Genomic DNA, 16,036 nt, shown 5'->3' with positions numbered 1-16,036 from the left:
TTAGAAACAACGGCGCCTCTACCCCGAATAAAATCCATGCCGAGCCGCTTGCGAGCGTTTCCGAGATTTGGCGGTGAACGTCTGCAACTTGCAGACGTCTCGGAATGGCAGAGGGTTAAAGTCGGCACACGAGTCCAAAGTTTCGCTCGGGAACATCAAAGTGTCAAAATTAAGGGGGGTAGGAAGGGGGGCAGGGAAGCAGCAGCATTAACAAACTTGGGAGGCCCGTTCACAGATTCTCCTCCAGGTGGACATCGATTTTTGATGTCATTCATTCGGGCATTTAAGGCAACCCCCCTCTCCTACACCCACCCCCCCCACTCCCACCTCCCTATTCTTTTACCTTCTCCCCCCCCAACCCCCACCTTTCCTCCATAGAGGCGCTATCCGAGTTAAGCAAGTAGACACCCAGGGGACGCAGAGTTTATCGAAACGCATGGACAGGTTCAAGATACAAAACGTCGGTCGCTCTGCCCGCTTCGTTAAACTCGGGTGCAACGTTGTCCGGGAGACTGAGGTTCGCGGTTTATGCTCTGTACCGGGCTTCTATTGAAATATAAATCAAATATTTATATATAAAACGTTGGTAACAATTATTGTATAAGAATTGTTTTTTACCCTTCCTGGTACTAAAACAGGTGTTAAGATGTTAAAACACCAAACCTAAACCTTTTTCAAGGAATCGTGTCTGCATTAACCACATATACTCGAAGGTGAACATGCAAATAAAGAAACACGCTCTGACAGTATGTGCTGATTCCAATTCTGGCATCAGTTTTTGTCTATTACATCAGGTTTTTGAGATATCAAATATTGCATTTTCAATAAAAATTTTAATAAACGTGGATATCTACATAAAATTATATTATAAACACACTATCCTAAAAAATACAGCACCATATTTTAACACTAAAGCAGTCACTGACTCGCAACAACTTGCAATCATAAGTGACGGAGTTAATTTCGGGTAAAATCAATGAAAACGGGATATGCCTATACAGTAGCATTAAAATGAGATGTGTTAGAGCAAATCTGAGATCAGATTTGGAATCGGCACCCTGAAATTAGTCGAAAACAGCTGCAAAAGTGCAGGCCAGAAATTTTTTTTTTTGTTGACCAGTGTTATTGTACTTCACATTGTGTCTGTACCGGTGTCGATCCCCGCACATGCCCTCTGTTGTGCGTACCAGAATCGTTTGTTCAATCAAAAGAAAATACTTTTGGAGGGGGGCTACTTCCCCCCCCACCACTCACCACGTGGCACCCCACCCCCCCCACCACACTCCTACAGCCTTTCCGACAAGCCCCGGGGGGCATTGGACATCCTAGTTTTAAAAAATTAAAAAGTTAACCCGTAAAAACAAAGTTTTTCACTATAAATCCTTTATATGCGTGGCATCGGTTTTATTTTATTATTCATTTCTGTTTTTCTTGAGTAAGAGTTTCATTTTTATCACATTGGTATTTTAAATTAAATATAAGGAAAGTCGTATATAAGAATTATAAGGGTTTTCAGTTTTTGTATGATTGTTTATATTGTACATTTTTGTTGTTTTCTTGAATAATTTTCTGTGTTTAGGAAAAATATATGATTGTGTTAGTGAAATTTTTTTTTTCCTAAAAAGTGGAAAATTTTGGAAAAATTTTTTCACGAAAATAAATTGTCACGCACAACGAGTATGTGTGCAAAATGTCAGCTCGAGTGGATCACGGGAAGTGGGTTAAAAAACGACCGAAAGATTTGCACGGTCGTAAGCGCGCAAGCAAGCAAGCAAGTGAACTTAATAAAGGATTTTTTTTTTTTAATTCCTAAAAAGTGGAAAATTTAGGAAAAATTTTTTCACGAAAATAAATTGTCACGCACAACGAGTCTGTGTGCAAAATGTCAGCTCGATTGGATCACGGGAAGTGGGTTAAAAAACGACCGAAAGATTTGCACGGTCGTAAGCGCGCAAGCAAGCAAGCGAACTTAATGTAAAGGATTTAAAAATCGCTCGGGATCGCGTCGCTCGCCTGCGGGACGTGAAGTTGTCCAGCTCCTCCTGTTCGATGGCCCAGTTCCCCGCCTTGCCCTTGACGGCGCCGCCCAGCATCACGGCGCAGAGCACGACCACGTTGATCGCCGTGAAGATCTTGCTGAAGAGCGCCGACTCGCGCACGCCAACGCAGAGAACGCCTGCGCACGCGACGGAGTAAGGAGAGGGGCGAAGGGTCACCGCGAGCGGCACCCTGGCGCACGACGGGGGCCCGTGGGCGATTGTCCGAACTGGTCATGGGCCTCCCCTAGGTCGACTCGGCCTTCAAATTAGTACCCGGGCACGGTTGCTGGCCACCAACCCCCTCGTGTGCCGTGCCGGACTTTGTAGGCGCTACTCACCAACACCACTTGCCCCTACAGTCTTTTTAACACGTAGGTTTTCGCGACCAGTGTTATTCATAATGAAGGTTCTTGGGTCAGATCGCGTTATTTATAAACGTGTCGCAACCTTTCACCACCCGACACGGCCAATCGGTAAAAAATGTGTCACGTTGACAAAAGACAGACAAAATAGTTCACTACTTTAGCCCACCGCGTCCACCAGCGTCCACCAGCGGCCTCCGACGTGCCTTGAAAACGAACGAGCGCGCGTGCGTGCGTTGAAACCCACGATGAACACACGCTGCAACAAAAGAAAAGGAATCCGCAAACAAACCTGTGATGATGATAATGATGAAAGCGGCGAAGATGTCAGGGTATTTGGCAAGGCCCGGCAGCCCCATGGACATGTGCTCCGTTAAGAATTGAGAGATGGGATTCCCCAGGATCCCGTCGAAGTTGGCGCTCCAGGCCCGCGCGACGCTGGACGCTCCTGGAAGGAAGGGAGAGAAGAAAACAAATTTAATAATTTCAAGAAACAAAGAATCGTCGTTTAAACTTAACCGAGAGAGAAAGAGAGAGCAGCACCAAAAACCAAGAACCGTACCGATGACCCAACGGAGGAACAGCCGGGTTCTCTCCGCCGCCTTGACGACAGTGAGGGACCGCTCTCAACTGCGGCACAACAACGACAACAACGACAACAACGAAAGCGACGCGTGGAAGGAGAAGGTGGTGTGTGGGGGGGGACATTTTCTGCGTCGATCGAACGACGCCGAGGTGTGAACCGTCGCTGATCACTCCGCAAGCACAACGACGTTGTATTCTGGTGGGACGAGCGGACCCACTCCCGCTCGGCTACCAGTCCCAGACGCTGCCGTGCAACGGCTTGCAATGTTAGAAATACAATTGCAACAACACGTTGCTTTTTTTGTTCAAAGTGCCCTACGCAAGAATATTGAATAATACTCATTTAAGAACCCTCTGACACCCGAAAACAAAAACAAAATGACACTGTACCGTGGCGGATGAGCGCTTAACTCGCCGATGACGATCGCTTCGACCCGGTAGGTTCACTGAACGATCCATGACCACTAAAAATCCTCACCTCTTTGCCATTTTCTCATTCTCTTCCTTTTACCTCCACCCCCCGCTAGACCCTCCACTCCTCCGTCCCTCCCCCTAAACGTTTCGTGATCCCCAAAGCACATTTTAATCGCGGTCACTCATTCCTAAACAGCTTGCACGGCCCTGCCAACCAAATCATCATAATTCTGTCACCGTTCTTTTGATGACAAGCCCCATCTCCCTTCCGCCCCCTTCTTCACCCCGCTCTCACTCTCCTCCCTCACCAAGTTCTTCTTCCCCCTCACCTTCCCCTCTCCCACATAAAAGTTCACACACACACACCGCTCGCGCTCCCCATCAACAGGGCGGCGGCAGCCGCAGCGAACCCAATCTCCCTCCCTCCATCTAAACCTCGTGGAGCACGGCGGTCGGAACTTGGCACCGCGGAGTTCCTGTACCCCCCTCCCTCCTATGTCACGGTTCGTGCTCTGCACCGGGTTCTGGCTAAGGGGGGGGAGGGAAGGGGGATGGGGGTGGAAATCCGATAAGCGATCCGACGAGCTCACCGATCACGTAGGAGAGAATGAGCGTCCACCCGGTGACGAACGCGCACAGCTCCCCCACGGCGACGTAGCTGTAGAGGTACGCCGAGCCCGTCTTGGGCACGCGAGCCCCGAACTCGGCGTAGCAAAGGCCGGCGAGAACCGACGCCACGGCCGCCACCAGGAAGGAGAGCACGATGGCCGGGCCCGCGTCGTCTCGGGCGACGGCGCCGGCCAGCACGTAGACGCCGGCGCCGAGCGTGCTGCCCACGCCGAGCACCACCAGGTCCAGGGTGGTGAGGCAGCGGGAGAGCTGGGACTCCTCCGTGCCGTCGGCGTCCATGGCGCCGGATTTGCGGCGGGACAGGCTGCGGGCGAAGCGCTCCATGGTCCGCATGGCGCCGCTCATGGTCGGCGAGGTGTCTGGGGACGGCGCCGTCGGTCGGAAGGAAGCTGCGCGGCGGGAAGAGACGAGGTCGCGGAGAGGTCAAACGGCGGGGCTTGTTGGATCACAGATATTCTGGTAGGGCAAGGTCAGAACGTTAGAACAACAATACAAAAAAAACCACAATAGGAGTGCAAAGGAAAAGAAAGGTAAACAAAATCACTTACAAAAATAAACTGTGTTTATCTTACAAAGGTGAAGCCCACCGCGCTATGAGATTATTTTTCACAAGCGACCTGGCTATAGCTCAGAGGTCGCAAACGGGTTTTGATTCCTTACCCGTACCCGTACCCGGCCGCACCAGGGTCGCAAACGGGTACCCGTACCCGTACCCGGCAGTACCCGTACTCGGCCGGGTACGGGTATCGGGTACCTGATTGCGACCTCTGGGATGAAGTCATGTTGCAGGCGCGGGTGGGTTGATTCTAGGAACTTGAATTGTGAGAAGAGACAAGACGTTGGGAAATGAGTGACAAACAGTTACTCACCAGTGACTCACGGTCTACCCGTACCCGTACCCGGCCGCACCAGGGTCGCAAACGGCTACCCGTACCCAGCCGGGTACGGGTAGCCGGGTATCGGGTAGGGTACGGGTATCGGGTACCCGGTTGCGACCTCTGCTATAGCTCGACAAAAGTGGCTTATTGCGTGTAAATGTACAGCAGCCAAGACTCTGAACGCATGTCGATTCTAAATGTGGAGGGGAAAAAGCGAAGGACTCGGAGAAAAATCCACGCAACCACAAGGAGAGAGAGAGAGAGAGCGACACGCAAACTCCAAATATACAACAGGCATCGTCAGGGTATGGATCGAACCCACGGCCTCCTACATACCAGGCAAGGTAGCTAAGATCTCGCTACCGCTGGTGCCACCCAGAGACTCGTGAGGCCCCCCCCCCCCCCAACTCGCGCTACGTCACCACGAGCAAGGGGAGACTTCCCGTCTCACCGGGAGAGCCCTGCGGTCACACGTCACCTCGCACCCCAGGGGTCCGTGCCGGGGCTCTGCCTTGGATCGCCACGGCTCCCGAGAGCCAGACAACAACGATTCCCACGGTCCTGCCGTCAAACGCGCCCGGCACGGCGGAATGTCCGCTACACTTCACCCAGACGGAACGTAAAGCTCCCTTGATCGAAAGGGCTTTGGCGGCCTGTTGTGTGTGCATTACTTGAGGTCTACTGCCCTTTGAAAAATCGGCAGTGGCTGGAACGGAGGGCGGATGGGCACGCTCGGGGCCTCTGCTCACGGGAGGAAATCGGCGGGCGTCTCTGGCGCAGCCGGAATATTTGCAGCGTGAACCACTCATTTTTCGCACGTTTACAAAAATACGTTCAAAACTCACGAATGCGTTTTGTGTTAGTCCAGGGGGGGGGGCGGTGGTGGCGGCAGCGTCTACGCCGATGCACGTGGCTACCTCCATTCCAGCACCGCCCAGGCGGCAGCGAGGGGTCGGTGGATCGCACGTAGATGCTGCGAAACGCCCTTGGGCTTTGCGTGCGTGTCACGGACGGTGCAATAAATGCTGGGCTCGCCAGGAGAATGCAGTCCGGCAGAGTGCCGACCGTTATCATTTGTCCCATCGGTATGAGAGTGCCGTTCCCTTGCACACACGTTGAGGTTGTCTCCCGTGTGCTCTGGTTTCCTCCCGCACGTAGATTAGAAACGAAACTCATCGCTCATTGGAGGAAAACCACTAAATGTGCACGCGCCGCTTTTAAGCAGATTCCGCAGTGCTGTCCGATACAGCTGCACAAATGACGCTGCTGTACAAAAAACTCAACTCAATGTTATTATTACTCTATGTTATTAGAACCTAATTTAGTTTTTTGACGTAGCGACTGCTATTCCACGCAGCTTCCCACAGTCAAAACACCAGATACATTTACAAAATAAATATGTAGATTTGAAGCTTTCGTGACTATGTTGCGTGTCTCTGTGTGTCTATGTTGTGTGTCTCTCTCTGTGTGTCTGTTGTCTCTCTCTGCTTGTGCGTCTGCGTTTTGTCTCTCTCTCAAATTTAGTTCTACCCGATGACGGTTGCTTGTGCTGCAATCGAAACGTCGTTTTCTATCATCTAATTTCTTTTCTTTTTACGCGACTTTACCGAAAGAACCAAAGAGTATATATATACACATAGATTTTTTTTGTAAATGTCCTTTGAGTGGACGTCAGCCCCACATCGCCACGCAGAGCCACTTTGCAGCCTCCTCCTTCAGCACGTGCAAGGCAACAAAGAACCAGTACCGGCCGGCACGCCCTGAAGCACTGCACAGCCGCAGACGGTGGTGGGCCACCACGGTCTCCTGGCTCGCCCGTGATCACACAATCGCGGGCTGCCACGTAGCATGGCCCCCCGCCCCTCATCGATATTCCGAAACGGCAACACACTTCCCCTGTGGTCACACCGGAAGCGGTTTAACTGCGCCCATTGGCACCTTGGGAGGTCAACGAGCGGCATCTTGGACGTATGGATCGCTCATGGGAGGGTCCCCGTTTGGCACCTTGACGGCTCTCCATTCGACGCTCCAGGCAGTGGCATCGCCCAAGTTTTAATTTCATCCTTTTTTTTCTATTACGGCAGAAAACATTTTGACTTCAAACTACCATTTGGAAATGTACAGCGGGCAAATAACTCGAAACGCGTGATGCCGATTCTAAACGATCCTTATAGCGGTACCCCGGGGTAACCAAATAAAACAAAATGGCCGAGGCAATTACATATTTTATTTCTGGGACACTTTTTTTTCGGGGAGTGAAAGAGTGAATCGTTACCACCCCTGAAGATAGCGATTTTTGTTTCGGGTGTACTGTGGGCTACCGTGTTGCAAGTGTCGCTAAATGCCCTTTGAAAGATGAGCGAGGCTCACTGCCCGTTTGCCTATAAACTGCGCGTGTGAAATTGGACAAATCAAAAAATATTTTGTTCTATGAAGAAGCCATTTGGAAGTCTCACAGTAGAATTGTTATTATTATTTTATGCAGGACGTCTCACAAACTCGTGGTCGAACTCTCCCATGCACCCTGCGATGAGTTTTTCCCATGAAAGTCAAACCGATATTTAAAGCTTTCAATGCTGGAATATAGCCAAAGTAAGTTAAAACCAAATAAATGTGTTTTGTGTATTAGGTGTGTGTGCAGCCATGAGATAGTTTATCTCACGACAGATCCGCTATTCAGCCAAATGAAATTGAACATTTTAACAGAAATTTTTAATACATTTATAGTCATTGGTGACTGGGCGTAGACCATCAAATACACTTAAGAACCCTGTTAAATTACAAGTGGGTGTAACCTAGCTTAAAACCAATATCCCAGCCGCTCTGGCTTAGCTCCCGATCAATGAAGCACCCATCATTTAACAGTTTTACAGGAGAATTTCAACTTTGAATAGTGCATTGTGTACAGCTCGTCGAGAGCAGTAAATTTCCGCATCGCCAATCATCAACGGACTAAAAATGACTGCACCACGGACATTAAGCGAGAGAGTTCAAATGTGGAGGGAAAAACAGGAGGACCAGGTGACAAATCCACACGACGACAGGTAAAGGAGACACGCAAACTCCCAAATATACAGCAGGCGTCAGGGTCGGGATCGAACCCACGACCTCCTGCATATCAGGCGAGGTAGTTAACATCTCACCACAGAGAGAGAGACACGCAAACTCCCAAATATACAGCAGGCGTCAGGGTCGGGATCGAACCCACGACCTCCTGCATATCAGGCGAGGTAGTTAACATCTCACCACAGAGAGAGAGACACGCAAACTCCCAAATATACAGCAGGCGTCAGGGTCGGGATCGAACCCACGACCTTCCTGTATAGCAGGCGAGGTAGTTAACATCTCCTAGCCACCGTATTGCCCCGGCAGAAATTATATTTTGCCCAGAGACCGACGGTGCTCGGGAAATGAAGCCCAGAAACTAAACCGCATCCACCTTGTCACATGACATCTACCCCTGCTGCTGGCACGGGAGGTAACTAAACGAGAGGCAACGGAACCCCAAGGAAGGAAAGTTGCACGTGAACACGAACCGAGGAAGGAGGGAAGAACGGTCCTCTGCGTGAGTTTCCTCCAGACGTTCCGGTTTCTCCCACAGTTAAACAAAACCCCCGTAGAACAATAAACACCTCCTGGGGACACGCGCTCTTGCCGCTCGCTGGGAAACAATATCATCTCAAAAGAGAACCCGACACAATCACCTTTCCGCTCTCCTTGCGGCCGACACCCTACGGCCTTCTCCGAATGTTGAATTTCCTTTCTCGCCGTACGTAGCCGCCAACCGCGCTAATCGGAGGTGTCTAGACCCTGTACCCTGCACCCACCCTGTCAAGCTAGCGGGCAGCAGTGGGGCATGAACTCTGGATAGATACGAATTGGCGACTACTCCCAGATACTCCTTAACCAAGCCTGTGTGCTGCATGGGACCTAAGCTCCGTTTATGCCCGTGGGCTGCGTAGTGCACGGTTTGTATACGGCACGTTTGCGACATGATGATTCAGACGCCGTTTTTAATTTGCATCTCCTTATCCCGTCCGCAGCAAGTTCTGGCATGGCCTTCCGTGCAAATTATGTCCTCACGATTGCTTTCATTAGTTTGCATGCCCTCTCCGCCCCGCCGTGTCCTGCAACCGCCGGCACTCCCGAAGGCCTTGGACTGCGGTCGTCCTTGTGACAGAGCTTGCTCCTTGCAATGGGAGGTGGGGGGGGGGCCTCACTAGCACCTCCGATTGGCACGGCTCCCTACGCTGCGGTGCGAAAGACGTTCAACGTACATATACGCCCGCACGTATAAAATGCTCATCAATTGGCCGAAAACAACTTCGTATGTAGAGGACCGCAGAGCTCGATACAATTGTTGGTTGCGCCCGGCTCCCTGCCTGGCTGCGGCTGCCTTCTCACTCGTCTGCGGTTCCTCCGAGGCTCCCGAGTCGATTCTCTCTCGTCGAGAGCCGGCGAATGGTGCGCAGGGCGGTGGCGGCGCAGAGTGACAAATTAAAACGATGATAATAATTATTAAGCAACATGGACGCATAGATAACTTCTACGTCCTGTGAACGCCGCCACTGCCAACCAGTCTGTGGTCATCCTCGTAACAAGAGCCGCTTTTAAAGCTCCACGAGGTTTCTCCCCAGCTGATTTTGTAAAACTAAACTATTTTTATTTCACCAGGTAAGGCCCACTGACCGACCTGTTTCGCTCTTTTTCAGCTCAACCAAGTGGCTTGTCATCACGTGGAAATGTATGGCAGTTCGATGCTCTGAACGCACGATGTGGATTCTAAATGTGGGAGGGAAAAACTGGAGGGCCCGGAGAAACATCCACGCGACCACGGGGAGAACATGCAAGTAAAAAAAAAGATCCCCCATATAGCCTTAACAGACTGTTGGGGCAAGTGCTGTTAGCGAGCACCTATGAAAGCCAGAACGGCACACGAGGTGGTGAGTGGCCAACACCACGCCCGGCCACCTTTGTCTCCCTAGTGATGTTTACACACCACCGCAGGTACTCATTTGAGGCAGAGTCGACCTAGAGGAGCCCCAGTTCACTTAATCGTCACCGGTGTCGGCCAGCGAGCGAGAATCGAACCCGGGTTGCCGGGTTCATAGCGCGAACCGCTACACGACCGCTCCACACAAAGGGTCGGGGATCGAACCCGTGACTCCTGCACACCAGGCGCGCGGCGGTGCGGCGGCGGCCTCTGTGGGGGTTGACCCCGCGCGGTGTGCCACACGTCAGCTCTTTGTAGAGTGACGCAGGATTTCCTCCTCTCCTGGGCAAACAAGCATTCCTTCCAAACACTGGGTTTATGGGAATAAGGGGAAAGGGGGTGATTACATCGGTCGTTATTTGACAATCCACCGTCTCTGAATATTTCGGTTGCAATTATTAACAACCATTCAACACCACCATATTGACGGGTGAGCACCAACTTTACAAAAATAATCTCGGCGACCCGGTGGTTCAGTGGCGAGTGACGAGCTGCTGCCGCTGATATCCTTGGGTTCGAACCGAGGCAGCCGGACGCGATTCAGAATCAGAATCTTTGTTCGTATGTACGTTGAACTTCTTTCGCACCGTACGTAGCCGTCCGTGCTAAATCGTAGGTATCCGATGAGCTATAAAATCTCTTTTTCACAGATGTCTAGTAGGGACAGGTTAGAAAGTTACGATACAAAAAACACGATCGGAATGCAGGAAAGGTTATTTAAAAAAAAAATCACAAAAAAATATAAAAATAAACTATTTCTATTTTACCAACTAAGGCTCACTGGAGCTACACAGCTCTTTTTCAGAAGCGACCTGGCCACAAATAATAGCTCAACAAAGTGGCTTATCACGTGGAAATTTATAGCATTCTAAACGTGGAGGGAAACACCAGAGGTGCGCGGGAGAAAAATCCACACAACCCACGGTGAGAGAGACACGCACACACTCCAAATATACAACCAGGCGTCAGGGTCGGGATGAAACCCCCCGACCTCCTGCATACCAGGCGAGGAAGTTAACATCTCCCAGCCACCGTGGGATGTAAAGCGCAGCGAGTTGACGTCTCGGCACGGTCATAAAAAGACTCCACACAAAGGATCGTACGAAATTCGGGTCTGCACTTGCTTCAGCTATGAGACTCAAAAACAAATTACGATTCAAATCGATTTCAAGGGTCAGATTGCTGCCTGAGTAAAATAAAAAATTACAATTGTGTCATACACCCTCCTCCACCCGACAGTCCAAATTTTAATCAATTTGTCACGTGATCCTTACGGCGGTACCCCGGGGTACGAAATAATACAAAATGGCCAAGGCAATTAAATGTTTTATTTTTGGGACACTTTTTTTTCCCAGGGGTGGACTTCAACTCCACGACTGGGGTACCAATCAATCCCGAAGTCGGTGCCACTCCGCGATGTCGAAACGCAGCGAGGACGACGATTGTGCAGAAACCCTGAACGCTTGTACGCACCGTAGTGGTGCATCGTGCACAGCTCGTCGAGATGAGTCGATTGCCGCATCGCCGACCATCAGCAGACTAAAAATGACTGCATCACGGACATTATGGTAGTGCCGGAGAGCGACCCCACCCACATTGGTTACGGACGTTTTGTTGGTAGCTGTAACCAACATCGTCTAGCAATTACCAGAATTGTGAAAATCTCCTCCAGTCTCGGGGGCCTTAAGTAGCGCGATGTCACGAGACATGCCCCCACAGGTGAAGTACCAGAAAGCTGAACTTCTTTACTTTATTTTTTTATATTCAACATCTTCTAGATTTGAAGCTTTCGTGACTGCAAGGATTCATACTCTTAGTTCTTTCGGTAAAGTCACGGAGGTAAAAAATGTAATTAAAATTAATAAAAATAAAACAATAAAATCACGACGTTTCAGAGGCAATACAAGTCTCCGTCATGAGGTGGGACCGTCACAGCCAGATTAGCTGCATCAAGTGAGGCAGGGATTCAAGATGCAAGCTCTTAAATACAAGTTAAGGGGGAGGAGAGGGGGGGGGAGCTTATCAGAATGTGGTAGCCAATGAACCACATTCTGATAAGCTCCCCCCCCTCTCCTCCCCCCTCAACTTGCATTTAAGGGCTTGAATCCCTGCCTCACTTGATGCAGCTAATCTGGCTGTGACGGTCCCACCTGATAACGGAGACTTGTGTTGCCTCCGAAACGTCGTGATTTTATTGTTTAATTTTTATTATTTTTATTTAATTTTTTACCTACGTGACTTTACCGAAAGAACTAAGAGTATTTGACATCTTGTCCACCGACACAGCAGCAAGAGTTAGTCTGCTCGCCAAGTCACCCGGCCGCACAGCTCGATGGGCGATTTCCTCGGAGAGTAAACTCCCGATCGATTCCGTTGCCTCGCCGCACCCACACTTCCTTCGAGCGCGAAGAATCGCCGGGGCTCCTCCGCTCCAATCCTCCGACAAACGTCAACTCCCTCGGCGTCACCCTCGCCCCCGCCTCATCCTCCCGACGGCTTTTCGCCAAACCACGACGTCGGATCTCGCGGCTCCAAACCTTCGGAGGGAGGCACTTCCCCGTCATTTACGTCCACTCATCGCCACCGAATAAAAATCGGCAACGCCCTCGAACCCGCCGGCGGCAGCCGTGTCTCTCGCCTCGGCCACGGAGACTCCGTCCTTGTTCGATCTTCATCGAGTGACCTCCGAGAAAACCCAACGGTTGTAAAGCCATCTCTTGCCCATGTCGCCCTCGCCACCTGTGAAGCCACCATCTTGCCCGTGTCGCTCTCGCCACCTGTAATCCTATAGACTACAGGATTAAAAACTAATTTATTTAGAGCTGCTTCTTGTGTTTAGTTTGTTGCCCTTTCCCCCCCCCAACGCGCCCCTTTGATTAGCATGGTCCGCTACGTACGGTGCAAAAGAAATTCAACGTACATAAATCCGACCCAAATATCAATTATGAATAATTATGGTCGCGCAAAGCCTACGTGTTAAATTTAAACAAAAATTATATTCGTCGACCGTCGGACCTAAAGTGCCAGAAAGTAAGGCTCACATTTTTAATCAACGTGCGTTTAGAGTATTTGGCTGCTATAAATTTCGACGTGATAAGCCACTTCGTTGAGCTATCATGTGATAGCTAGGTCGCTTCTGAAAAAGAGCTATATAGCTCAGTGGGGCCTTACCTGGTTAGATGGGAATAGTTTAGTTTTTGTGGTTCAGTTTATATTTATCAGAACCAAAGTGAAAGATCTCTCCAGTAGCCGTTCTCCGACACACAATGTACACAGACTGCTCCATGAGATTTCCAAATGGATTCTTCAACTGATCATTCTTCGTCGTGACAAAACCACAACATCCGCCACCCGGCTCGAGGCTGTGTACAACCGGCAGGCCCTGCGGTGTTGCTAGGAGACGATCGGAGGAGACTACAGAAGAGCTCTTACTCGTTAGCTTATTACCCGCCGCAAAAAAAAACAATAATCAGAGGCCCCATTTTTTCCAAAACATTCGCGAGGAGCTGCACATTTCTCTAGGAAATCGATGCGGAACAACTTCCAATGACGCCCACAATCTTCAACAGACTCATCCCAATTTCCGGCAGGCTACGGATTTTGACAGGGATAACAGGATCCGCGATACGGGTCTCTTCCCCTGCGAATGAGAAGACTTCTCACCATTGGAACCTCATTTGCCAGTAAAAAATATGATAATTGGTTTTTTACCCTTCTATCTGGCAACAAAACTGACACCTTTTTTACAAGGAGTCATGTTTGCATAGACCACAATACCTGCAGTCATAATGCAAACAAAAAACATAACTCTGATAATGTGCACTGTCCTTGAAGTTGATTGGTCCACAGCCGAGACGGCTTTCCTTAGAGCCTAGTCTCACATGGGTTGGACCAAATGACGCCAAAAGGCGCACATCAGAGTTATGTTTTTTATTTGGTTCTTTCGGTTAAGTCACGTCTAAAGATAAAATAATAAATTAAATTAAATAATAGAATACGACGTTTCGATTGCAACACAAGAAATCATCATCAGGTATAATGAAATAGCGACATAAAATCTAACCAGAAAACTATAGACAGTTTGTTTGCATTGACTGCAGGTATTGTGGTCTATGCAAACATGACTCCTTGTAAAAAAAGGTGTCAGTTTTGTTGCCAGATAGAAGGGTAAAAAACCAATTATCATATTTTTACTGGCAAATGAGGTTCCCATAGTGTAGATGCTTGCCCCGAGCTCTCATACTCTGATGGTGCATTGTCTTTGAGTTGTGCGCCTTTTGGCGTCATCTGGTCCAACCCATGTGAGACTAGGCTCTAAGGAAAGCTGTCTCGGGTGTGGACCAATCAACTTCAAGGACAGTGTACATTATCAGAGTTATGTTTTTTGTTTGCATTGACTGCAGGTATTGTGGTCTATGCAAACATAACTCCTTGTAAAAAGGTGTCAGTTTTGTTGCCAGATAGAAGGGTAAAAAACCAATTATCAAACGACTTCTCCTTCACGTGGCCGTGGAAGGGGATTGGCCGGAACTGTTGGAAGGGGATTGGCCGGAGCTGTTGCCGAGCAGAAACGAGGAAAGGCGCCGCGCTCTTCTGATTGGACGGTGCCGCCGTGGCCAAGCTGCCCGGCCCAGCGGACAAGCCAGCGGTGGCGCCCGACAATTTGCGGAAGTAACCGCTCGACAAGAACCTTTCCGGAAAGGTTCGGTTAGTAAAAGGGTCCGGAGAGCCAGCTCCTGCGTACAAGGGGCCGCACAGAGAGTCGTGCTCTGAAGAACCCCACCTCCCGCTAAGCCCCCCATAAAGGGACGGGTGTAGAACATCGACGCGACAAGACACAGGCAAGTCGGGGAGAGGAGAGGGACCTAGAGCGGGCTCTCGACCCGGAAGCGTCAAGGAGTGCGGTTCGTTTTGGTTGTTGAAAAAAAAAAATGGATCCGGATAACGGAACCTCTCGCGTGTACGTACCCGTACGTCTCTCGGACCGTTCCTTCGCGCGCTCTTCTTGGTCGCCCAAGTGCCGCGCCCTAGAGCTGCCGCGTAACGTGGGCTGCGTTGGACGTTGGCGGTTTCACTTGTTTTTTTCGATCTGCTCAAAAAATAGAGAGCGCGCTTTTTGTCCGCTTTGGATACGCAACCTTCCCCTGACGCGCCACAGTCATCCGCAAAACGCAGCCGCTGGTCGCCCTTAATCCGATTACACTGCCTTTGCGGAACGAGGCTTAAATGGCTTATAACAATTCCACACTCTGAAGTGCACAAACTGAATGGGTCGCGTGAAAAGTGCAACGCTTTCCGAAAAAACGAAATCCCCTTTAACACGAAACAAGCATCTTAATCTCACGTACAGTACATACACACACGGTACAGTATCAAATCACTCGGCCACCCTAGTCTGACAAAATGCTGACGTGAACACGTGAGGAGCAGAGCACAGCATTCGTCTGCAGCGCGTTGAATGAGATGTTCTTGCCAGCGTCCTTGGCACATCGGACCACGCGTCAAGCCTGAAAAATGTAATACCTGCGCGATGTGCGGCCTGGAAATAATTTCTCCGACCACAGATACAAAAAAAATGCCGCTCTCCCGGGACCAACAAATTTTCCTGCCGCTTGCGACGCGGTGGAGATTCGTTTCCGTTTCATCCGCGACTCGGAACTCCGAGGAAAAACTGCTCTGAACAGCGCTCCCCCGTCATCGTCCCCTTTCTCTCCCCGCGGTCCCCATAAAATTCACCCATTTCGCTCATTCATCAATCAGTTGCAGTCAGCGAAGGACCGTTGCCCGCTGCGCAAAACGAGTGACCCACCTACCTAATTTTTTTGGTTATTTTCTTTGAACCTATCTAACGTGACTTTACCGAAAGACCAAAAGAATACCTACCTCCTGTTCCACCTTGGGGCCTTTGACGGTATAAAAATATAGAAAGGGTAAACACCCAATTCTTCTACCTCCTGCAACGGCGACAGCGTTCGCGTAAACCGCTCTTGGCTGCCGTACACCCGGCGGCTCTCGAGTGATTTGTTCGATCCACAGATCACGGAGGGGGGAGGTGAGGGAGCGAGGGAGTGGGGGGGTGTGGGGGGCGCCATTCCTCCACCACCCGACCGAGCCAAACAAATAAGAGTTGTCACG

General features: G+C 50.2%; 1 protein-coding gene across 3 annotated transcripts in view; it reads right to left on the bottom strand.

Moving 5' to 3' along the window:
• LOC144736270 (high affinity cationic amino acid transporter 1-like) overlaps window positions 1–16,036 on the bottom strand; it is a 76,661-nt gene that overhangs the window by 38,573 nt on the left and 22,052 nt on the right. The window contains exons 2-5 of one of the 3 annotated variants that reach the window (XM_078618898.1): window positions 14,870–14,990; window positions 3,991–4,419; window positions 2,694–2,849; window positions 2,014–2,176 (exon numbers count right to left, since the gene is read on the bottom strand). In XM_078618898.1, coding sequence (XP_078475024.1) covers window positions 2,014–2,176; window positions 2,694–2,849; window positions 3,991–4,375 — 704 coding nt within the window. In that variant the 5' untranslated portion in view covers window positions 4,376–4,419; window positions 14,870–14,990. Of the gene's footprint in view, window positions 1–2,013; window positions 2,177–2,693; window positions 2,850–3,990; window positions 4,420–6,846; window positions 7,936–14,869; window positions 14,991–16,036 lie in introns of those variants that run through there. The other 2 variants (XM_078618896.1, XM_078618897.1) reach the window with 2 other exon arrangements.

Source organism: Lampetra planeri, chromosome 60 (assembly GCF_965212315.1).
Source record: "Lampetra planeri chromosome 60, kcLamPlan1.2.h2, whole genome shotgun sequence".
Classification (NCBI taxonomy): Eukaryota; Metazoa; Chordata; class Hyperoartia; order Petromyzontiformes; family Petromyzontidae; genus Lampetra; species Lampetra planeri.
Note: the sequence above shows the minus strand (reverse complement) of the source record. Positions and strands in the feature narration are given on the sequence as shown.